General features: G+C 30.8%; 1 protein-coding gene across 4 annotated transcripts in view; it reads right to left on the bottom strand.

The window, feature by feature from the left end:
* Positions 1 to 2,631: 2,631 nt before the first annotated feature.
* The window catches only part of LOC130891129 (vesicular glutamate transporter 1), a 107,633-nt gene continuing 83,771 nt past the window's right edge, over positions 2,632 to 26,493 (bottom strand). For 2 of the 4 annotated variants that reach the window (XM_057795699.1, XM_057795701.1), the window contains 8 exons: positions 25,381 to 25,639; positions 25,106 to 25,330; positions 22,946 to 23,139; positions 22,579 to 22,852; positions 20,638 to 20,770; positions 19,384 to 19,622; positions 17,108 to 17,281; positions 2,632 to 17,050 (listed from right to left, as the gene is read on the bottom strand). In XM_057795699.1, coding sequence (XP_057651682.1) covers positions 16,784 to 17,050; positions 17,108 to 17,281; positions 19,384 to 19,622; positions 20,638 to 20,770; positions 22,579 to 22,852; positions 22,946 to 23,139; positions 25,106 to 25,330; positions 25,381 to 25,639 — 1,765 coding nt within the window. In that variant the 3' untranslated portion in view covers positions 2,632 to 16,783. The remainder of the gene's footprint in view (positions 17,051 to 17,107; positions 17,282 to 19,383; positions 19,623 to 20,637; positions 20,771 to 22,578; positions 22,853 to 22,945; positions 23,140 to 25,105; positions 25,331 to 25,380; positions 25,640 to 26,493) is intronic. The other 2 variants (XR_009058854.1, XM_057795702.1) reach the window with 2 other exon arrangements.

Below are 26,493 nucleotides of genomic sequence, written 5' to 3'. Positions count from 1 at the left end.
TCAATTTGATTATTTATTATGATAAATATATATGTATATATAAGCGGTTTCTTATTGGGAACGTGGTAATGAAACACCAAAGTGGACCAAATTTAATATATTTTCCAAGCTTTCGAATATTTATGTATTCATCGTCTGGGAAATAATTAATTAAGATTGTCGGTTGTTTTGAATCGTATTAATTCTTGAAAAAATTTTAAATTCATAAGTTTCAAAATTCAATATTCAAATTGACGTTGATAGAAATATTCATTGCCACGTTCCCAATAAGAAACCGCTCATAATTTAGATGGCAAAACCTTTTGTTATATTAATGCTTCTAAATGTTCTTGATTTTAGGTCTCTTCTATTTTAAAATTAGTTTTTTTTGAATAATTTTTTAAAGAAAGATAAAAATTGACGTTTCCACTTTTCTTTAAGTCTTTATTGATAAAGAGCACTCCTCAGCATCCAGCTATCATAAGAGAAACATTTCTAGGTTTTAATAAATTCAAATTTGAAATGTAGGTATCAGAAAACATAGAAATGAACGAAAAGGATGCATTCAGTTCAATTGGTGAACTAATGTTCACTATAAAGAAAATATTAGTTTTTCACGACGTTTGTTGTTTCAAATTGACAAACAAAAGTTAGGATATCGCCAGTTTTAAGTAAGATTACGAAAAATTGCTCACTAATGAACATAACGTTGCAATAATAATCCATATTTCAGAATTTTAAATGTCAGTTAATACTTTGTCGAAATATAAGATTTCATAAAAAAATAATGTAAAGGCTATTTCACCTCTTATAATTTAACAGAAATCTTGAGAAAATACCGGTGAGAAAGTCTCCATATTTGCAATGAGAATTCAATTGTTCTCACCATCTTAAAGGGATGATATTTCTGAAGAGAGTGGGCGAAGGAAATTTGTTATAGAAAGTATCCATTGTAAAGTTACATTGACAATCACCTGTGGGATTTTGTCGCATGAATTTACAATGTACTCTGTATTATAACGTCTTTAATGTTATAAAAGATAATCATCCAAAACTTTAAGATTCAGAATTCAATAAAAAAAGTAACTGTTGTTTGTCTCAATGCATCTTCCACAAATATTTACTAACAATTACTCTTTCCGTTGATGAGTACAAGTCACATCCATATTTTGTTAATTTTAATAACATATGGATATAAAATTTTTATATGAACCTAAGAATGGTACAATTTTTATTCATTACATATATATTTACATAAAAAAATATATGCTAAAACAGTCACCAACGCCAATTTTCATGAATATTTATACAGATCCATGCGGATAAGTATAAAAAGATAATTTTTTTTTCATAACTTATTGCATAATCATTAGATTATAAGTTTGTTATTGTTTCAAATTGATTGATAATTGAATAAACAGGATAATAACAAGCAGGTTAATTCAGAAAACCGGCTATGGCTCCTGGATAATGTATCTGCAGATATTAATAAAGATCATAGTTTTGGAGATATAAATTATCCCAATAAGTTTGTAAAAAATCAATAATTTGATAACTTCAGTCCCCAAAATAATGATCCTTCAATATTCCATTTGAACCATTAGAAATTACTACGAAACATGTAGCTACGAAATTTTCCTAAAATTAATTGACTCTTGTTTTTTTCGAACCACATTTTATAAATAAATATAACTTTGTGACTGTAATCGGCAGACGATAATTTTCAGTTGATTATTCTAAAAATAATGAATGACAAACGAAAATCAGAGAATTAAAAAATGTTTAAATGGAAACTACACGCTATCACAAATCTATTCTGAGGAAATCCAGGTACCAAAATTAATGAATTACTTCAATAATAATGTAAAAATTGAACATTGCGATAAATGAAAATTGTGAGTAGATAAGATAGAGTGGAAAAAAGAGCCTACAATATTGAAAAACGTAGGAGGTCTGATTTTGAGGGCGATTTATTGATAGATTGCTTTTTCAGATTTTGACGATAATTTCGCTAAGGTGTTTATACTTTTAGTTTCAGCCAGGTTTCGGAAGTTATTTTTTTCATGGCAAAATTGAGGAAACGGAGAAAAAGATACTTGAAGAAAGTACTATAACTACTCCAGAAGTGAAAAATAAATTACTAAACAACTAATATGATGAATATTTTAATCAAAACATGTGATATTTTGCATATAAGATTAAATTTCTTCTTATTTTGCCAAATTTTTGTAATGCTCCTTTTTGTTGCGGTTACCATGTCATTAACCTTTTCCGTTTCAATTTCAAAATTTTTGTAGTCATACTTTTCATTTCCACGATTGTTAATAAATAGTATAGTATAAATTTACTTCACATCTTTTCTATTGTTACACATTGTATTTGATCTTGCCATATTTCTATTCTTTTAATTTTCCTACTACTCCCATTTCCCTTAGCTGATGGAATTTAATGTGGTTTCCGTCTCCTAATTTTTATAATGGTTGCTGCTTTGCAAGATTGAGAAAAAACTACCGCATTTGTTAAACATGAATTTTATCTCATCACGTCAATGCACCTGTCTGTTCGTCATCTATTGTGAAAAAATCGGGTGAACTGCAGTTGAATTTGTTGCCTCTTCCGACATATCTGGTTAGATTGGCTCGCTCCCATTACTTTTTGTTGGTAAACATCCCAAGGATGGATTGAGTGATTTGAAAGTGTGTAGAGTTTAAAACTTTTCAATTGAATTGTTACCAAAACCGCCCTCGTAATGAGAAATGATATTATTATTCAACTATTGCCGAATTATTTAATAATAGAAACAGAAAATACTAATAAAAATTTAGAATGTTGCTAATTTCTCAATGTATATCAACATTTATATTTGAGGTACAATGTTTTTGCTTATCTATCAACACGAAGCTCAATATTTCACACGAAAGACGCAGGATTAAAACCACTAGCCGCAAAACATATTGAATATATTATATTATTTCATTTAAAAATAAATATTGTCATTACATAACTATTGCTCCTCAAATATATCTCTAATTAAAGTAAATATTATTAAACATATTAGCAAAGAAACACTCTATCGTAAACGTAATAGCAGACGTATAGGATTCTACTTTTAATGCATTTGATTAGCAAAAAAAGGTTTATTGAAAACAATAAAATTCAATCATAGTTGCTGATTACATCACTTTTATTTTTTAATTGCACAAAGAGCACGAACATCTATTTAGAGATATCATATTTTCTAAAAATATTTTTTTTTAAAATTAGTAATATATTTTCTTAAACTCGAATTCATTCATACAACTTTCATCCTTATAATAAGTAAATTCAGATATTTTAACAGGCTTGAATATTACTATCTAAAAAGTATTTTGTGAATGATGTTGGTGAGGGTATATTGAATTGATAAAAAAGTCTCACATCTGTTTGCGTTTGTCACGTAATTTTGACGTTAGAGCTTTAGATTAATCAGTCTCTGTTTATTGGTTTCACTTTGAACCTTCTCATATTCTTATTCGTTCAAAGTTTTGTTATTGCTAAATGTACATACGATAAGGCCTAGTGCTCCCAATAAAAAAATTCGTTGCCGTTTGATGTCGCCGTCTGCCTTTGCTGACTTTCAAGATAAAAGAGTTTGATTTTTTCCGTCGGCTATAAATAATAACTTTCGTAGCAATAGAGAAGAGCCAATTACATTCGTTTGCGTTTGTTACGTGATTTTGATGTATGACGTTAGAGCGTGATATTGAGGTTATTGCTCTTATTATTTGTTTATTTATGATGGTCTTTTGGTTTTTCTTGTTTTCTCTACGTTATATTGTATGATATCGTCAATAAATATCGGATTATAACCAAAAACACAAAAATATCACGAGAAAAAGCAGTACACACGTCAAAAAGAATAACAAGATTTTTAGGTTAACGGCAGCAACGTCAAGTTTATGACTAGGATGTAGAATTTGTTACGAAAGTCAAACGGCAAACGTCACCAACGTCAGCAAACGGAAAGTTTATGAATCTGCCTTTTAGCTCTATATAAAATGCTATCCCGCGTTACAGAGATACAGAGCAATTTGTGTCATTTACGGTGAGGATCCTGTAACTAATCGTAGCGTGCTTAATTGGTTTGAAATTTCCCTTAGTTGACATTTGGTTGGGAAATATCTACCTCGCTTCGGTCAGCCTCTGATTGGCATAGATCGGCATATAAATTGTCAAAATCTCGCTTATCATCAACCTGGAATCAATTCGGAGTTACTTAGAAAATGTGGGGCTGGACGTGAATTATATACTATAAAATTCCGGAAAATATATTGACAACAATATCACAAGATCAAATTTAAAAGAAGCCTTAAGCTACTTGAGACAACACCAGGACACATACATTTTGATAACTCCCTAAAAATTGATTGAATTTGTTTGAAAGTTGAAAGCACCCACCACATAGCCTGGACATTGCACCGTCTAATAATATATTATTTGTCGCGGTCTTGGCATAATTCCTTTGATGGAGAAATTGCACCATAAAGAAGCCGTCGAAGAATTTTTTGTTCTTAAAACCACAAAAAGTATACACAAATCTAAACGTTGACTATAATAATGACATATGAAGACAACAAAAGACGGTACTTTTAGCAAAGGAGATTGGAAATCTAGCAGAAGAAATCTCTTTCAGCATGGAAATGTGAGTGACTTACGAATTTCAGAGCATTTCAACTCAAATAGAAAATGAAGATATTTGGCAGATATTATCCCACATCTTGAACTTTCTGAAAGAAGTAGTCTTAATAGGTCAGTTATATAAACACTCAGCATCCCTAGTGCCGCAATAAGAAATGGGGAAACCCTAAATAATAAATCACTGGATTAGTGATTTCTTCGAAACAGTGACTTCCAAATTTCTATTGTGAATGTCTATTAAGTGGATCACTATTGAACTGATTTTGGAAAAGATTTTTTTTCTCTTGAATCTGAAATAATTACATCAAACTTTCGACTGTAATTTTTATTGGTATATACGGAGACATCATTTTTTTGATAAAATATCTATTTAATAATTGAATGAATACTAACCAATTGTGCAAATTAGAATTTACTTACTACATTATAAGCATTCATACAATGCACAAACCTTAAATCTAATTATTATCTTTAACAAGGTAGGTTTTCCTACCATGTATTATTGTCAGCACAGCCTTAAGGTTCTAACCTCAATAATATTATCCCTTAATGTAAAATTTCACATTATAGAAATAAAATCAAAATTTATGGGAACATATGAATTATGAATTTCTACATCTAGTAATTCCATTTCTTAATTGAAACAAAAAAAATTAAATACTGGTTCAAGAAGTCTAGAGGATCAACATGTTCCTAAAAATTGTTAAGAATTGAAGAAATAAGTTAGAATTTTTAGATATTCGCACCGAATACACTATTTACACTACCACTACACCAACAATATCAATTACACTGCATAACTTGGGTTTTGATAACCTAGTTATCGTCTTCAGAGACTGGCGTAGTAGTAGTATACACAGTCTGTACAGTAGGAATTAAACTGTAATCGATACACGATAATTTGATTAAATATCTAATTATTTAATTATGAAGTTGACACTTGAACAGTCATTGCTAGATCGTAGTTAATACACCTGTCTAAAAAATCTGAATTTGATAAATATATGCAGGATATTTTAATTTGTTGTGAGAGTGTACAATCCAATTAAGAGGAAAATGCTTTCCTCTATTTAACTTAGGCCAAAAAACTTGTGGAATATTTAATAACAATAGATACAGATGGTGTCACGCATTTCAAAAAATATATTTGTGTCCTGAGATGAAAGATGAATCGAATTTATGCTGCCATTTTAAAAAATTGGACAGATGCAACGTTTTATAAAATCAGAGAATAATAGAAATTCATTGTGTGGCTCACAACAAGTTCCAGAAAGTCTGTATTATCATGAAAAACTATTTTATTAAGCTTTTTTTAACTTTATAACTTTTGGTGCAGGACGAAAATTGCCTATTGAGATGTCAAAATATCAAAATTACAAATTTTGAATGGAGTAGATAAAAAAATGTGATTATGGATAAAATTTATTTTCCATATTATCATTAACAAACATGATGTTTAGAATAAGCAACAAAATTAAGGTATGAAATTACATCTATCCATGCAAGAAGATTTTTAAATACGTCTAGCCTCATAGCATTTTACTGGTTTTTTGTGCAAATTTGATCGTTAATTCTGTATGATACGATTTTGTAGTAGTTCCTTAAGGTGTATGTGTTTATGTGCTAGTTGTTAGGCTGAAATCGTGAAAAACCGAGTAAAAATTTTGATTGTGTATTGAAATAACGGCAAATTTAAACTTTTTTTTTCAAATATACCAATACAAAAATGATTGTCACATTTTTGCAGTCACTTTTTCTGTGTTATATTCATGGATGATGGAGAGAAGCAGCATTATGCCTTATGGGAGAAAAATTGGAAAAGTGTCCAGATGTATATGCTAAATAATAATTCAAAAACTTATGTATGTCAGTAATAATTGTAGGTAAATGTATGTCTAGTTAAAAAATTCGACTTACGTAGTACAAAATAATGTAGTAAATATAATTTGAAATGTGGCACTACGCTTATTTAACGCATTTATACAGATTATTTTCCTTCTCTCTACCTTTCCTAATTAAATTGTGACATAAGGTACGCTGGGTTCACACGGCATTGTTCTGCACGTTTCTTTGGTATTCAGTTCTAAACTTAGGTGTAAGCAGCTCAAAGTTCATACGGTAGATTTACATTTTCGTGAATACATATAATCGTATTTCCACATAATTGTCTGCTGTGACTTTTTTTAACAAGTGTGTAAATCGGCGACAAAAATGATTAATCAAAAGTAGCAACTGACGCTAATGGTATTGGACTAGCGGGTGCTTCCGAAAAAAGATCTTCACGACAGTTATGTTTTTAAAATTATATGTACGCGTGGACAATATACATTAGGAATAACATTCTTAACAACAAACGAAAATTAACGCTCATAGATGCAGGAAATTTCATGAGCCGTGAGATGTTATGTTGACGGTCCCATCTATTTGTTCTTGCATTTTTTTTTTCATTCAATCGAAAGCTTGTTATGACTTACAGGTAGATGGTATATCTTTTTAACACATTTTATACAATTATAATTGATTTATCTCATGTATACATCTTCATTAGATTTAATCTCCAAGTCCGGCGAATATTCGTTTGACTTAATTTTTGCAACAACAAAGACAAGTGATTGGTTTGATGTACCACATTTATTCATTAAAACGTACACTATAAAACAACGTGCAGGACATTGACGTGTGCATCAATAGGATTTGTGTTGAAAAGTAATCCCCATGCTGAAACTCCTTTAAATCGATTTAATTCATAAGAGTTATCGTGACATTGTAAGTTTATTGAACAATTCCACAAGTTTTTCTATATAATTCACATAAATTAGAATTAGAAAGAAAAATTCTTAATTTCTAAATTGGATTGGTAATCATTTTTTTGTGAAAATACCAGGAGAAATCGTATCTAAGAAGAAGCCGGCCCTTGTACTTCTTCAAAAGACACGATAAAAGGCCAATATTTCAATAATATACTTTATAAGAATACAATTTTTTTGTTTGAAAGCTATACAGCAAAAAATTCAAACAAAGCATATACTTTTCATTTTATAACTGACTAGAATTCAAACACTTTGGCGAAATTGCTTCAACATTTCCATAATATCAAGTAATTATTGTGATTAAATTTAGCATAGCAAAGTTATTAAATATAAGGTTATAAACATTTTAATATTATTATCACTCAGGCGATTGCTACGAAAATTTGTAACAGTGAAGAATGTGATGCGAATCATTTCAATTGGCACCGCTCCTGTAATTTCGCTTAAATCTACAAATATTATAGTAAACCTATTTCAAACACTATAGGTTTTTTGGATATTCCACGAGCATTTAAGAGTTTGGAAACTGAAAATTTCGAATAGTACTTTTCATTCAATTTGAAAATCTATTTCTGCAGACTTCAAACAGCAGTAATTTGATCCTCAGTATTATCCAATTAATGATAAGTAATTATGATGTAGTGCAACTCTTTTCAACATCAGAAACATTTAGAAAAATAGAATGTTGGATATAGCGTAAGAGAAAGTTCTTTGAAATGCAGTACAGTAAAGCCATAAAAGTTGAAGGGTATGGTTGTGATATGTCAGAACTTTACGATTCCGAATTATATTCAGTTGGTATTCCTTTACCATATTCCACTAATTAGAAGAGGGTAAAGTAGACACTATCACGGCATATGAACGAAAGCCAAAATTTATTGGTTAGGTCTATCAATTATTCAAAATAACCGCACTTACCAAAGTGAACACTTGACAGGAGACAATGTTATGAAAAATATTTTGATATACACGAGGTTTGCCCAAAGCCATCAATTATTTAGCGACCTCTAGAGCATGGATCTCACCAATGTTTAAAAAGGTAGTTTAAGTATTACTGTTGAAAAATTATCGATTTATGGCTATAATCCAAAAATAAAACAAGTATATTCGAGTTCTGAGATAATTGGTGAAAATCAGAAACAATTCTTTTCTCTAATTTTCTAAGTGTTCATAAATATGCTGCGACAGTATTGACTATCACTAAACAATACTACGTTGAAGAGGTGGAGACATCGCTCGAAGTTGTCAGAAGAAAACTTCCACAGCTTTAGGTTTGACCGTTTCACCACGACAATGCGCCCGCGCATTCATGGAAACAATCTACTAAGTTGTATAGCTTTTTGGTTCTTTTTCAGATCAAAAAAGCCGCGCATAGGACAACGCGTCAATAACAAAGAGGCATTTGAAATTAATGCGAATAAAAGCAGTTTTGGAAATTAATTTTATGGCTGCTTCAGGAATTAGATGGGAAGATGTTATTTAATCGAATGAGAAGCCTTTTAGGTTTATCGGTTTATAAAAAATGCGGGAATATGAGAATAGGATTGATCGTATGGAATTTCAATATTATTCTTGTCCATAATGGACAAGAATACGAGATACTGTAAGATATCGGACGCGACCTTAGAGAGGGACCATGTGGACAAAAATAATATCAGAATCTGACATCTGCAACGTTGAAGAGTTAACTGCACGTCATTAAATAAGAGCTATTGTCTAGACAAATAACAGATTCAGATGAAATTGAAAGAGATATAGCAATATGGTATCTCATTTTATGAATCTCAAAATAGCAATGATAACATCTCATCAAATTTGACTAATAACTTCATAATTCTAATTATGAAACTGCCATAACTTATAAAATAACATTTTTAGCATATATTTTCGTGTTAATAAATTCATCAGTTTTGTTTAAATAGAGAATTTCCAGGGAGGATTCCAATTAAAGTAGGGAATACTGTGTATAGTCCCGGGACTAATGAGAGGAAAGCTGGAAATGTATAGTATAAACTAAAATAATGTTGTACTTGCTATAAATTTTTGTAATACGTAAGCCCTCGTTTTTGAAATATGGCATTCAAAGTTTAAATTTTAACTTCGTTTTTTATTTTCAATTCCCGTAGTACTCATTTAATCTTCATTAAACATAACTTAGCGACAATGTTCTCTTGGTGGAATTTGACTAAATATTAGCAGCTCATTAATTGGCAATTTGATGAGAAGTTTTTGAAACTATGGTAAACATTTTCCAAACAGATCAGTACCAGACAGACGAATATTTGAACGTGTTAATTTGAGGTTAGAAAAAACAGGTAAGTGGGTAAGTGAATCTAACTTAGCATGTGAAATGGCAGGTAGTTGTTTTGCTACAAATAGGTAGTGAAGGTTCAACACGAAGTGTGAGTAGTATAAAAATATCATAACGTCTCCAAAAAGTACATAATATGACGGCGGCTGACTATCAATCACGACTTGAGTATAGTCAGTGGCTTTTGGTATGCCCATACTTTATTGACGGTATTTTGTCTAGACAGAAATATTTGTATTTTTTGCAAAAAAAGTTCTAAATTTGATGCTGTGCCAGTACAAACTCGAATGAATTTATGGTTCTTGTATCTCACTTTAGAAGTAGATAGCATTTGAACACAAAATTTCCTACTAAATGATTTTTACTGTGGCTACTGCATCAAAATTGCAACACCTTTGCAAACAAAGCGAGATAATAAGGGATTGCTATTACAAGTGCAACTTGAAAAGAGCATGGAAATGGGAGGAGCTCATATTGATAATTTATTAGACAGAGGTTAGTTTTTTGTTCTAGTATAATATTAGTTTTAGTCAAATATTTTGCCAAAATTAATATGAAGTGTTTTAAGAAAATGGCAAACTATAACAGAGTAAATTTTCATTACCAAGTCCGTTAATAATTTCATACCAAAAATTTTTAATCAATAATCATTACGAGTTGTCTGTTACTTCTTTCAAGGCAATACTGTAAATCTGTTTACCATACCAAAAAGACAATACACAACAGAACGAGATTTATACAGAGCGAAGTTGAAATTTATATTTTGGAGACAATTCGAAAACGAATGTCTGTATTGGAGAAGTTTATATAAAGTACTAAAATTATTTTGGCTACTACTATATGGTCCCAACTTTTTTAAATTTGTTCTGGGACACCATATATTTAATTTCTTAGTGCTAGAATAACAGTTGATCATTATTGTATAATTTATATAATTAGTTTACGAGGACTTTATTTCAGTCACACCGATTCTACATACAAAAACGCAACCCTAAAATAAATGTTTTATTTTATGTACTCTTTGATCTTTATTTTCTCTAATATCCTGTTGTTGCCCAGTTTTGAATAAATTTCCGTTTATGGTCTGAATTTTTACTTATCATTTTGAATTCTACAAGTAAAGATTTGTCAAAGTACGTAGCAATTTTAAATAACTTAGCCACAAAAATAAGTGATTAATAAGCAAACTACATGAATATATTTACATGATTATTTTCACAGGTTATGTTAATAATATGTATAACAAATCAGTCAGAGGATCTGAAATATTCAATTTGGGACATTTGTCAAATATTTGAATGGACTTTATATTTATTTAAACAGTGAGAGTACAATGTTTTTTTTTAAATTACTATTATAATAAAATTACATACAGTTGCGTCGAATAATAAGTGCAGTTACAGGCACTACATTTATTATATTTTTCCAAATTAACGATATAATATTCAAATAATAAAAACACATGTCGTTGTTTACTGAAATGTTATTAATTACATATATCAAATAGATATAATCGAAATGAAAATAACTACAAATAAATTAATTTAACATTATCTTACTTTTTTTATGTTTTTTATATAATTTATAATCAGTACTAACATATCTCAAGTTCTATAGTAAGGGAGCTGGTAGAGATACAGGATATAAAACGTTCATAATATCACTGAAATAAGTGAAATAATACATTTTTTTCAATTCAATAAAATAAAATTGCGTCCCAATGAAATTTATTCAATTTGTGAAAATATTATAGACGTTTCTTTCTCTTGCTTTGTTCAAGAGAAATAGAAATATTTCCAATTATTATATAAGAATGGATATATGATATATAATGGATATATGATATATAATGGAAACAAATAATTCTATATTATTGAAAAGTTCTTCAGCATGTAATGTTTTCATTATTTATAAAGAGCGGAAAAGTAAAATTCTACTTCTCTTATTATCACTACCCTTTCCTTCAGAATATTGTTGTGTTTCTTCAGTGCTTTAACATCTTACTCCTTCATTATATCTAGTTTCTTCGCAATTTCCTTTATTTTGTGTATGTGTGTAACAGATCTCCTCGCGGTTGACGCCATTCGAAAAGGCTTGACCAAAATTAGATTTTGAATATAATTTAGACCTGTAGATTTTGAGAAATCTCAAAAAAATACGAAAAAATTTTTTTTGGAACATTTAAATAGCTTAACCGATTCCAAAACCATTTCGAATTCAATATTCACAGGACAACGTCTGTCAGGTCAGCTAGTATACATATAAATTTATGAAATATCCAGCAAGACAGCTGTTGGTTATAAACAATACGGATATTTTCCATATTTTAAGTTTTATTTTTGTCTTATTAATAATTGGAATCTTTCACATGGAAATTAACAAAAAAGACGATTAAGTGATACAAAATGAATTATTTTTTCTTCCAATAAATAATTATTATTTTGAAAACGTTTGTCATATAGATATAAGCAGAAAAAATCATTTCGATTATTGTTTTTGTTCCAAATTTAATTAAAAAAAAAGCTTAAACTAACGGAGCTCACTACTTATATTTCTATATTTAGGCAAATTCATGCCCAATTTACCACCAGATCCCTACCTACTACTATGATAAAAAGAACGGTGATAAAATCATTTTATTGGAATGATATTTTTTTCAAATATATTTGTGAACTGAAGTGGATGTTAATAAATTTCCAAAATTTCTATAAACAATCAAACTATTCACCGCACTTTTTTTATCATCTTCTCGAGTTAACCAATTTAATTAGTTTTTTCGTGGTTTATTACAAAAATTGATGGGATCTAAAATGACAAAATCAAGTTTTAAAATAACCTAGGAACAATTATTAGAACATAACAAGTATTCTAATCAATCAGTATTTATAATAATATTGTCTTTTCTAACGATATTTCTAAGACATTTTTTTTAGCTTTGAATTTAATGCAGAAATGAGGCTGAACACAAATTGGAAATTGTTTATAGGTGGGGTCAATAAAGCTCCATATTATTGTTAAATTGCCAAGATAATATTGGAATTTCTTCATTTCCTTTATGCTTTTTGTAGATATACCTACTGGAATTGTTCTTCGTTTTCATTTTCTTTTTTTTTCTAAGAAATATTTGATAATAGTTTTCATCTTGCTCTAATTTCAAATATTTAACAGTAAACTCTATATTGAACACGTTTCATTTCAACATTAAACAAAGTATGAAATTCTAAGCCAGGAACACATAAAAACGTAAACCTAAGACTATAAGAAAATTATGAAATGATGAAATTATGAATTTTTAATTTTAAACAGGCTATTAGTAAGGATACCTTTTCATTTTTGACGTCATCTATGTGAGCGTGATGATCTCATCGTTAAAATCTTTAAATAGAAATACATTATTTTGTAAAATACATTATTTGAAAGACTGTCAAATATCTATGCAGCCATTTCAATATGTCTGAGTAATTGATTTGTAATTGTTTAAAAAATTAATATATTTGTATATATAATATACAAATTCATCTGGAATTTTCCTTATAACTTCCGGAGCTATCTGCGCAACCTCAATACGTATCCTTTCTTTGAGTTCAATGAAATTTTGTGGTCTATTTTGATACGCTTTACTTTTCAAATATTTCCATGAAAAGAAATCAAGAGGAGTCTTGTTGTAGCCATAAATCATTTCTGTTTGGAAACAACTGGTTCAATTCAGGGAAAAAGAAAATTTGAAGAAATGTCTATATATCTAGGATTTGTTGAGGTTTCTTCAAAAAAATATGGTCTAATATTACTATTATCTAGATATTATCAACTCCCAAATATTAACTTTCTCTGAGTATTGAGTACGGTACTTTTGCAATCAGTGTAGATTTTTCGTAGTCCAGCACCGATAATTTTGGCGATTGTCATGACCGTTTAATAGAAATGTTGCTTTATCAAAGAAAAACCTTTTTCTAAAAACTACGGATCTCTGTTATTTTGTTCCATTATAATTTTACAAAATTCAATTCGTCTATCAAATTCGTCTTCCATGAGACTTGTACTTTGTAGAATATGCCACTTTTGCTTCTTCAGCTTTCTAAGAACTGTTGAATGAATCATGTCATTATCCAATGCTACTTGCCTTGAACTGGCATGGGGACATCTTTAAAGGCTTCATATATTAGTTTTCTACTATCTGTAGGGAGATCGTTGATATGATTAGTTTCTCTGAATTTCTTACATTGCACTTAATATATTTTATGGAGAAATCTATTGAAATTTTATCAATAATATTTGTGACAACACGCAAATCAATTATATCAAATAATGTTTTACAACACTCACATTTCCATTTAAAAATGTTAATAACGTTGATGCCGATGACGTCATCACGCCCACATAGATGATGTTAAAAATAAAAAGGTATCCTTACTAATAGTTGACGTATTTCAGGATTTTTGCTTGAAGTCGCCGGTTTACGAAATAACAAATTCATTCCTCTCATTTGCCCCACGCTATATATTAGAAAAAGGGAAAATTAATATTATTTCTTCAAGCTATGAATTTTAGGATATCTCTTAGTTATAGTCAGTGATTATACCTCTGATAGTTATCCTGTTACAGCTGCTTGAAATAAAAATTATTGAAACATGTTTCATGTCAGAAAGTAGTAGATTTTCCTTCAATTAATTGATATGAATTATTTCTCTTTGTCATCACTAAAAGGTGGTCATCGGGACTAGGTATTTTTATTTATTTATATTTAATCGTGTTTATTGAATAGGAAAGCATAATGATTTTTTATACAACAACGCATCCGAAACACCTAATGGCCTAGGAGCTGAAGTAGTACTAGAGAAGGTAATACAAAAATTTAAACTATCTCCACATAATAGCGTCCACACTGGAGAGCTCCATACCATATTACAGGCACTAATTATCCCTAGAAGAAATCAGTATAATAGAACAGCCATAATTACAAACTCCATGAGCTCAAGGAAACCATTGGGTGTAGGTACCCAATAGGTTTCCTCAAATCCAATTACACCTTATTCACCAATCCAAGGCAAACGTATCAATTATTTGGCTCCCATCACATACCGGCATCCCAGGAAACGAAAAAGCAGACAAATGTGCCAAAGAAGTAGCAGATAACAACGAAGCTACAATTGTGAGCGAAGTGATAGCAAACGACTATAAAGAGATAATCAAAACAACAGTTCAGTAGAAGTGACAAAGTGAGCGATCGACAACAGATCGCAGTCGATATTAAAACCCATCAATATGTGAATCTTGTAATGAGAATCTAAACATGAAACATTTATTGTTAAACTGTTAGAAGTACAAAAACTAACAAATCAAACTCAATCAAATATCTAAAAGACATTGAATTGTATCACAAAATGTGAACTCACATGTCACTAATAACCTTTGAAGTTGATGCAACAATTCAAAAAAAAATATATCTTATTGTCATCACTAAAAGATATTCAATTTAATCATTTTTATCGAATAGGAAAGCATAATGATAACAAATTTGACATGACATATTTGATGATACGCATCCAAATGGAATTCTTTGAAAGGATAAGGTAGATGCAGGCTCCCATTTTACAAGTAAAATTTTGTTTTTAGACAAACGAAGAAAGTTAATCACCATTATTTTAGATACTGTAGTGAAACCAATCTTAGATTGATACAATTTGAATGAACAATAGCAATAAGAAATGCTGACCCCTAACCAGTTCAATGATATTCGGTTTTAGAAGAATGATAAATTTTCACAATTTAGCCACGCTATTCTAAATTGTTTGAATGAAATTTTTCGAGATATATGATTTGGAAGAAGAGACAAATTTGAGTGATTTTTGAAGAACAAGTAAAACGTTGAAAGCTAGATAAATAGGATTCACCAAGAAATAGAATATCAGCTTTTCCAGGTCAAAATACGTATAGATCAAACAAATTTGCATGACAATTTCAGACCCGAGACATTCAATATGGCTACCTATACTAACTTTTTTCCTTATATTATTAACATAAATTAATTGTTGTTCATTCTTTCAGTAAAAAATACGTTCTGTAATTTACTTTTTCCAGCAACTGTCGAATTATGCGATTTTGATTCTTAACACAAAACTATAGAACAAACGCCTTGAACATCTCTTGGTTTCAAGTCATGAAAATGTATGATTTTTATCTCATTGGTTTGTTCAAAAGTTTGAAATTTCAGTTTTTATTTCCTTATATTTTTAATTCTATTCAAAAACGAATTAAATTATTCCTTTGTGTCCCTGGCTGCAGATGTTATTATTCACATATTGCTATCAATTTATCAATTCTTATCAATTTAATAACAATACTCTAGATATAATCAACTAATAATAGACAATTGAAATTACAAAACAAAATCAGGTTTTTTCAATACCTACCGATAGATATCGGCACTAACACAAATTAAGAAATAAATTTCGAATCTTATTGTAGAGATGGGATTTTGAATTTTCAATAGTTTCAGCATTTCTCATCAAGATGTCATGATTGTCGATTTCTTCGTCGATTTAAACTTTGTTACAGCCCAGCAGAGTTGTAAATAGAAATTCCCATCTCTGTGGTAAATATTACTTTAAACATTTTTTTGAGAATAGAAGAATAATATGACTTCTAAATTTGCAGTTGAGCGGAGATGTTCGGCTTTTAATTTCTATTGTAATAATAGTACACTAAGAAAAAACCGGTTCAAAGTATCTAATCAAGGACATATTTTTATGGAACCGACAAGGTATCATAAGACCAAAAATTAGAGTCTATAGCTTGTATAATGCAGTTTTGGACTGCAAACACAAATAAACAAATTTTTTCCAGAACAATGAGTATCAACTAATACATATACTAAAAGGTATTTGTATTTGTATCATACTTTGTTATCAAGTTTTCTAAATAGATAATGAAAAAAGTAATTGAGAAAATTCAACACAACCATTTTCGAAACAACCACGTATCAACGATACAATTCAAACAAAGGAATTTAATAAGTTCTGTCGTTAATAGTACCGTGCATATAAGTATCTTGAGCGTTTGGTTGTACAGCTTCTTGCCTAAAAGGATTTGAAGAGGTCCGGAAAGGATTTCCGGTTGATACTATCGGCTCTACTGGTTGTTGAAATGGCACGTCTTGTGAGAAAGTTTGAGATATTAAAGATGGCGGTCTTGGAGGACGTGGTGGAAGTGGAGTTTCTACTGATCCGTAGCTAGACGACATGCTTGTTTGTCTTTGAACCACTCCGTTTTGAGGCTAAAGTATATTATGTAATTAAACGATTCCAAAATCATCAACTCAATTAATACTTACGGTTTGTTTTTTTATTGGCATAGCTTCATTCATTTGACTCCATTGTTTTTCTTCCTCGATACTTGGATCGGCCCAATCCTGCAATTCCCCTGACGCGAATAATCCATAGAATATGATACCGGAATAGTGTACCATGGCAGATATAATAAATACTATCTGCCATTCTTCTTTTTTCTATAAGAAAGTTTGATTTGCATAATGGTGAATATTGATCATGAAGACTTCAGTTTGACGGATACAGTACTTCTTTATATTTTTCCTTGTCTTACTATTGAAGTTAACAATCTATTCGTTTTTCAAATAATAGAAAAAAAATTAGGCTCAAAAATGATTATCGTGACAGCTTTTTTTGAAACAAAACCCTTATTAACTGGTAAATAGTGCTTAAGCACTAATTATGTTCAACAAAAAACGATAAACAACAAAAAATTGCTTTGGTACCTTTGAAACCTGTTTATGGAACAGGATTTTTTCTTAAAAGATTGCCCTGGATTGAGCCCGAAGGAAAGACAAATTTTTCATATGTTTGCTAATATTTTCACCTTTATCATCTTCTTTGGATTTTTATTTTTCATAAATTTTTCCTTTTTTTGTACTTAAAAGCAGATGGAAAGAAAAATGAAAACTTGAAATAATAATGAGAAGAAAATGATTCAGAATAACGGAAAATGTTAAGGAAAATTCATAAAAGAATTAATGAATATTCTTAGGAGTAAGAACTACACAGGAGCTACTCAGGTAAATCGAATCGACAAGGAATTCTTTTTTAGTATTAATATTATAATGTCACCGTTTCTTCTTCTATAAATATAACATTGTGCAGTAATAGATTGACACTACAAATCATAAACAGATATCTGGCCTCCAATTGTGATCAAAATATATCAAGATTATCTCGGATAATCTAATTAGCTTCGTGTCGAAGCAGAAGGTGATACTTAAAAAAGCAAGAACTAACACAAGAAACTTAAGAAGGAGAGAATAATTTAGTCCTCGCATTTCACAAAGAACTAAATATAAACTTGATAATTTTCTAGCTCCCTCGTAAATCTGCTTATCAATAATTTAATACAATTAACTAGAATCTCTCAATATTATTGATCTATCGCTTTTAGCAGTATAAATATAAAGCGAATCATTCAAATTAAAAAATTTTATTTCATTAAAGATAATTTATTTTTGGTTTAACACCGGCTTCTTCATAATTCTTTGTAAAATATGACGTTACTTTTATTTGACCTTTGAGAAACTCACTTTAAATAATTATGCATTATGCATTAACCATGATTATATTAGAAATACACACTACACTATGATCTAAATGTAATATGTATTTACTCTAGTCGGCACATCGAGGTTTCCTCGGACGGACGGTTGAGATGTCCTGCTATGTATCTCAAGCATTTGACGATCTCCGAAAATCAAGAGAGGAAAGAATGGAGTGAAAATAGTTACCACCGAGCTTTTGAAAAAATTTCCACATTGTACCCATTAAAAAATAACCAGAGATTAGGAATAATCAACTTTTATTCAATTCGAAAAGATGTTGTCTGCTCAAATACGCATGTAAAAATGTATATTACATTTCATGAAATCTAATTTCTTTCATTTGCCCTGTGCAGTTTTCAACCAGGGTCTTCAGACTTTTCTAACATTTCCTGGTGTAATCACTTTATCCTGTATGACACGCGTATCGATAATCAAGTTATTATCTTTAGATACCGAAGGTAAACTGGAACTAACCAACTTCACCTCCTAAACGCCGTTATTCCACCATTCCTTATATTTGTCTATATCTATGAATGTTTCAACCAGTCTCATAAAATTTAAAATTATGACGCATTTATTATAATAACAATTCAGCTTTTTTCGTCAACATCAATTCCCTTTTCGTTAGTAATAAATCATGTACGGAAAACGTTTAAAATAAAAAAAGTAATGCTCAGATTATATATCACAGACGGAGCGCGGCCGATGTGGAATAGAACAACCCCAACTCTTTCTCCGCATGACTGGTTTCAACGCTTTCACGAAATCAAGCCCTCTGTACGCATATCATTTCTGCCGCTACGAATATGATACTATTATTCAAAGAGAATTTATAACAAAACGAACAGACCATGTACCATAAAATCAAATTTCTTCTGTCCTGAATGATGTACTGTGTGTTTATTAAACACGTATCTAGAGCTTGAGAAAATATGTAAAGGTGAAAATGTTAATACTGCATATAAATGTCTCCAATATATTTATCAAAAGAGTATCTCATTTCTTACCTTGTGCTTGACTATTAGATGCACAACGTAGGGTACTATAGCTCCTGCTATAGTACCAATACCATTTGACATACCCATTAGAATACTAGCGTACCTTGGTGCAATGTCTAAATGGTTAACATTGAAACCCGATATAGCAAACCCGCTGAAACCAACTCCTATTGATAAAGCTGTCATACCTTGTGTTATAGTATGGGAATAAGCCATGATAATGAAAAATGTGGCTTCCATACCAAAACCTGTGAAATAAATTGTTCAAAGTATTCGTTTATTTATATTGTTGTGCAGCATTAGGAAATAAATATATATTTTCACAATAACAAGAATTTAACATTGTGAATGAATGTTATGAACCTGTTCGTGGGTAAGTGTATGGAATAATATATAATTACAACTATCATATGATCTATGTAATACTGAAAAAGTATTGACAGTTACTACTCTTTTCAATTCAAGAATATTGACAATTCTGTGCAAAGTCACGTTAAAATTAAATAATAATGCATTATTTTGGCGTAATTAGATGATGCGAGTCAATAATACAAAAGTGTATTTACGGAAGAAGACAGTGAACATGAAGAAGTTGATAGAAGTTATAAAAGCACAATGCTAGAATACGAAGAAAAACCAACAGAAGGGGAACGTAATGATTTAATCGAGAATATGAAACACGACAGACAACCAGAAATGGGGGAGTAGCAAAAGCTGTGGAAAAAGCAAATCCACAGAGGATGTCATAATTACTATCAATAAAGTGATCGAAAAATAGTATGAGCACAACAATGGAATGCAAATGCTAATCATAATCACGGAACAACAAAAAGTATCACAAACGTTGATACGATTGATGAAAATGACTATTTTAAATTCTACGCAAAATGTAAAGACATAATAAGGGTCATCCGTGAAAATATCATTAATAAACTGGAATAAATAATAGCATATGCTGGTCACTTCACTCTGATAGCGAGGAACTCGAAAAGTCTTGAAGACACAATTGTGCGATATGTAGGTAAAAGGTGATAGAAAATAAATCAGACCAAGTCAAAATATATGGAAATTGGGTAAGAGGTAGGTCATAAAGTAGAAACACTGATGATAAATGACTTTATCTTCGGAAAATTTAACATTTTCACGAGAGTGAAGGGAAGAAACATTTATTCAAATGTCTTAATCTTAACTTCCAACATTTTCTATTGTAATTCTTTAAAATCTATGAATCTTAAGATCAATCTTATAAATTTCAGTACTCACCTCCACAATTAAATAATTTTCTAACTTGAGTAGTTGTTAAAATTCCTTTTTTTCTTAAACGATCAGCAAGGATACCTCCCGTAGGAACAATTCCAGTCATTAGCAAATGAGGTAGAGCTCCAAGCAGAGCATTCTGAAAAAATGCGAAATCAAATATTTTCCATCTAAAATGATTTACAACAAAAGGAATATGTTCTAATTTGTACCTGATGTGATCACAATAAATTGTTTCGTGGTGATATTTTTACTTCGCAAATAAGAGTAAGTATAAGAGGAGAATGGTAGAAATAGAAAAAAATCTATATTGAAAGAAATGAGTACGAAGTCTTTCCTAGCTAGATTATAAGCGTTTTCGTAGTGAGATTGTGGCAAAAATAAACAGCAAATTGTAATAACTCTAATATATTTCCGAAATTTCCAATACTTCAGGAACTGAAACTATGGTCAAGTACAATATGTATAAAAGTATAACAATAATAAAAATTACAGCAATTAGTTAAGAATTGCCGCGATTCAATTTTCGTTGATTCTTTTAAAAAACATTGAAATAATTGATTTCAAAAAGCAATATTCAAACTAAGGCTTGTGGTTTTTTAAAAGAATCAACGAAATTTGAAACACCGCAATTTTTGTTATAGCTATACTTTTATATTGTACTTATTATAATTTCAGCCCCAGACGATGAAAACAGAAGTATTCGAAAGCAGGAAAATATAATAGTTATTACACTTCGGTATTTAATTTTCCCACAATCCCACTACGAAAACGCTCTTGAAGGAAATATACATTTATTCTCATTAAAATTTTGTCAATAAACAAATTTTATTGGACAGAACGGTTTCAATAACGGAATATTTACATCAACTGTAAAAAAATTAATTCGTATTTGGAAGATAATAGAATGAAAGAAGGAATCAATGCTTTATACACCTATAGATTTCCAATGGACGCTACTGCAGAAGATAATATATTGGTCCGATACAGTAATCGTAATGTTTATCATAATCTCAGGTTCAGTAATATTCTAAGAATCTATGGAAAAGGAAACAAACAAATGAATCTCATGGAAATACAGAGGATAGTTACACTGGAAATCATCTGAGCTATGAGAAGTTTGCACAAATAGCATTCGTAGCAATCCTAAGAAAAGATTTTAGACATACCACTATTCTGCAGGAAATGAGAAAATAGAAAAAAAAATGAAAAATCTTCTAGCTCAGAACACTAAAGTGCAGTGCTACCAGTGCTCTTCCTTGATATGAGGGAAAAATGACGTCAAGTGATGAGCAAAAACATAGAAGTTTGTCTTGAAGAAATAGCAGAATTAAAAATAGAAAAAGTGAAAAATTTCGGGGTTAGAAATGGTTAAAAAAAATTGAGTTTTCAAATTGAGGAAAAGAAATTGTAACACAATAAGCCTCAGGCTGTAGAGTGAACAACGATCAATCTAGGTCTAGGCTGCACGTACCAAACTTACCTAGCCTAGAAATGGAGAAAGGGAGAATGTTAATTTTTTTTTCAATAAATGGAAGTAATTCTCAAGAGAGTGAGTTTTAATTAGTTAATTTTCTTGAATAGATTTGTGAAAGCTCGATATTCAATACTCTAATAAGTTATGTCAAGTATTGAGTGCAAAGTAAGAATGACACCAAAAAAATAAGTTTTCAATATCTGGAAGCAAAAAACTATATATTCATACTGAGAGTTTTACTCAAAATATACAGTAAAATATTACGTATATCACAGCATATGAGTGATTTTGTTTTCTAATACACTCCAAGCTTCTCAGTACCAAAACCAACGATTATAAAGCAAGTAATAATTATTCAATATGTTATTCAAAATAAAGTCCATGATTATCTGATTTCAAATTACTTGTTGATATGTAAATCAGAATTTAACGTTTAGTTCTACTCCATTATAAGTATGAATGGAATTTACCTCAGTCATCGTCGAATGGAATGTATCTTCGAAATACGAGGCTTGGAATAGCACCAGCAGATAAAAATTCCAAGATCTACAAAAATTCGCTACGAAGATGGCATAACAAGGAAGGGAGGTAAAGAAAGCCTTCCAAGGCGTATTTGTCAAAGTTGGGACGATGTACGTTTGATTCGCAGTTCCTAACGAATTTTCTATAAACGCCAATTCTTTAATATCTATACAAGTGTGGTATGATGGTTTTTCGAATACCAACCACAGCCACGATATGTACCTGAGAATAAAAAGTAAAATCAATTTCTTAAATGCAAGATATATTTTTATTATGTAGATAAATCTATTATTATGACTTCAATAATAAATTTACCAAAAAATTCCTATCACTCCATAGAAATAAAAGGGTGCTAAAACACCGAAATGTTCTATAAGTTCTCCAGAAATTGGCATCGAGAACATCACACCAGCGTAACATCCACTGAATGCAAGAGTTGCCAACCGAGATCTTTCTAAAGGAGGTGCCCAGTGCCTCATAATTCCATGGCAAGCCGGATAAGTTACACCCTAAAAATATTTAATAATTATTGTTGCGAGTTATTTCCCAGCTAGGAAAATTAAAAGTTTTCCACAAAAGTAGGAATTAATTTTGGTAAAGCAATATTAGTTATTTCATATAAATATAAACCAATCTGCTCCACCAAAAATTACCTAAACATTTGAGGAAAGTTATTTTCCTCAATATTATCAATAATTGATTTCACTTAATTTAGTCAAATATGCCTCAGAAAAAAATTTTCTTTTAGCGACTAGACATACATGGAATGGAATAATACTCTACAGATAGAAGGCATGGATTTGCTTCATGTCATATACATTGTCATTTTGCAGCATTTCCGTTGGTACAGTAACTGGAAATGTGGAACAGACACCTAGAAGATGATGATCAAAGGTTAACTCTGCACTAACTACTTTCTTATCGTGTTTACCTGTAGGTAATCTTAATATGCTGTGCTCCTTAAAGGTAAAAAAATCATCAATTTCATAAGTACCTAGGTTCATGTAGTTTTAAGAATGTGTATAATTCTGATTTGTACATTTCTTCGCCAAATGAAATGTGTCAGGACCTTAATTGTTTCAACATAATAATTTTTCTTATTGCAGAGGTTGGTAATGTCTTTTTTAGTTTGTTCTGATAAGACGCATTATTAGTAACAATCACACTTGGAATTTTGAAGTAAGAATTTTTTTATAATTATTAAAATTCGTACCATTGTGATAATTGCAAGTGCTACAGCTTGACTTCTACCTAACATATGAATTAGGTACGAAATCTGTTTCATCTTCAGCATCAACCTTTTTTTTCTATATGATTTCATCTGCCTTAGAAATTGTATAAGTATCGAATGGATTGCCATTCCATTAACACGATTATTGTTCATTTTACGTTAGCGAAATCCGAAATTATTACCTCAATGTTTCTCCACTTCCCCGGCAGCCTAATTTTACGCAATATTTTTTCTTCTTCTTCCTCTTTCAATAGGAACAGCTCCTGTTCAATACTGTACGTTTGGCCCTCTTCTTGGATCTTCCTGAGAAGCTGAACTCCAGCTCTCATACCACCTCTTTAGTGGTCTGCCTACAGGTCTGCGTGTGTTCGGTCTCTGAGTTTTAGCCCACTTTGCCCATCTGTCTTCTGGCATTCTTTCTACGTGATCCCTCCAGAATCTTTTTCGTGCCCTGAGCCATCTCACCACATTTTGTACACCCAATTCTTCTCTTATGCTATCACTCCTTATTCGGTCCCTGAGGGTGACTCTCTTGATGGTTCACAGTATTTTCATCTCTGTGGCTCTCATTATTCTTTTTGTTGTTAATATCTCGGCTCTGGTTTCTGAGGCATATGTGAGAATAGGTCCCCCACACGTTTTATAGATTCTGGTCTTGCTCTGTGAGCTCATCGCTCTGTTTCTCCACACTATATCTCTCAGACAGCCGCTGACTTTTGATGCTTTCATCGCTTGTGTTCCTCTGTACGCTAGATATATCCACTACCAGGTAATTGAATCTTGATACCTGCTGTATTATTCCGCTATCGACTGCCAATTTGCATCTAATATGTTTTTTGATAACTTTAAAATTGGCATGCACGCACCATTGTTTTACGTGAAAGAGCAATGTCTAATAGGAGGGGGTTTCAGCTTCTGCTTGTTGCTTGAAAAACTTCATTTTTTAATTCATGCATAAATGAAATTTTGTATGACAAAATCATTTTTAAATAATATACAACCTACAAATTATTTGTCCGAGACATATCAATAATACGAAGAGCACTTAACAACTGAAACTGACTCCTCTTCATTTACTAGGTAGTGGTATTGGCTTGTCTTCGGTGCACAAATTGTCAGAGGTTTTCCTACGTTTGTGAAGTTATACTTAAAAGAAAAAACATCCAATGCGTGATATATAAACATCGAAAAAAAATTTTTTTAACATTCTTACAATTTATGAACTTTCTTAATACAGGACGTACCTCTACCAGACCTTGCATAACTTTAACAACAATAAGAATGTCTGGTTTCTGGTATACAGCAGGAATAATAAGATTCAAAACACAAGACGAAGCTATTGCCGCTCCAAATAATTTGTTAGCCGGATATGCTGCCGCTATTAGACCACCAGGAATTTGAGTTACGAAATATCCCCAAAAAATGGCAGCGTCAACTGCTGATAACGTTTCAGGTGTCCACGTGTTATTCTAAAATATAGTCTCTCTTATTTTTATTGTTAATCTAGTAAAAGACGTACCATTTTAATTTTGACCAGACCCATGCTAGTTCTCATCCCGAACATGATGATAAAACCTAAACAACTCAGTAACGCCACCGTGGCTCTTTTACTTAAATATGGTAGTTCTGCTCTAATGTATTCATCTATCTTTCTCGGAGGCGCTCGTTCGAAGTCTGGTAGACTTTCCGGCGAACTGACATCTGCGACGTGATCTGTCGTGATCCCATCTCCTTTTTCTTGTTTCAATGATGATGGGGTGAATTCATCGTACTGTTTCCTATAACAAGAAAAATATTCATAAACTATACAAATTCTGAACTATTTGCTTAAAAATTTCATTAAATGCAGAAAGGTTTAATTAAAAGCTTCGCTCTTATCTCGTCCCATATTTCCTATAAAACCCTTCAATTGAATAAGCTATTGGCAGTGATTCTACCTATAATTTTACTCAATTGCCAGTTGTTATAGCAGTGGATACGTTTTGAAAATCCTCCGTCATAGAATACGTAGCTTTTCGTCTTCGTCAATTCTAAGTATTGTTAGACGATTCAAAATAAGTGGAAATCCTAGATGTAAGATCGGAACAATGAGGCATACAATATCGTTAAAATTTTGTTATGACACTTCGTTCAAAAAAATCTAACAGAAGCACATTTGCTATTTCAAAAGACACAATCTTTCTTGGTGACAAGATTAGCAAACATTTTCTAAGCTTTTAAGGGAAGCTTCGAACTATAATTTTGTCCCTAAATTAACGTGCTTCATCCACGTATTGTTGTCAGTTAAGATTTGATCCAGTAATTATTAATCATTTTTGTTGTAGACGTCAAGAAATATTAGAGCTGCCTCAAAACGTTCACCTTTATGAGAAAGTTATTTTAAACTGTTTGCACAGTTTCGGGAAAAAAGTCGTGTTGCATAAACTTTCATACTTGTTGATATAAATCATTTATTTTATCTTTTTCGCTTACAAAAGCCAGATAGTCATTTTTCCATTTGTTGACAAAGGGAATGAAACACATCATGACTCTACTATTGGCAGCTGTGGACGTCCAAATTCTCTTCTTGGAACTCACGAAGTGTGTATATTAAATGATGAATTTACAATGGAGCGTTTATTTTGGAATGCTC

The sequence above is a fragment of the Diorhabda carinulata genome, chromosome 3 (genome assembly GCF_026250575.1).
Source record: "Diorhabda carinulata isolate Delta chromosome 3, icDioCari1.1, whole genome shotgun sequence".
In the NCBI taxonomy this organism is placed as follows: domain Eukaryota; kingdom Metazoa; phylum Arthropoda; class Insecta; order Coleoptera; family Chrysomelidae; genus Diorhabda; species Diorhabda carinulata.
Note: the sequence above shows the minus strand (reverse complement) of the source record. Positions and strands in the feature narration are given on the sequence as shown.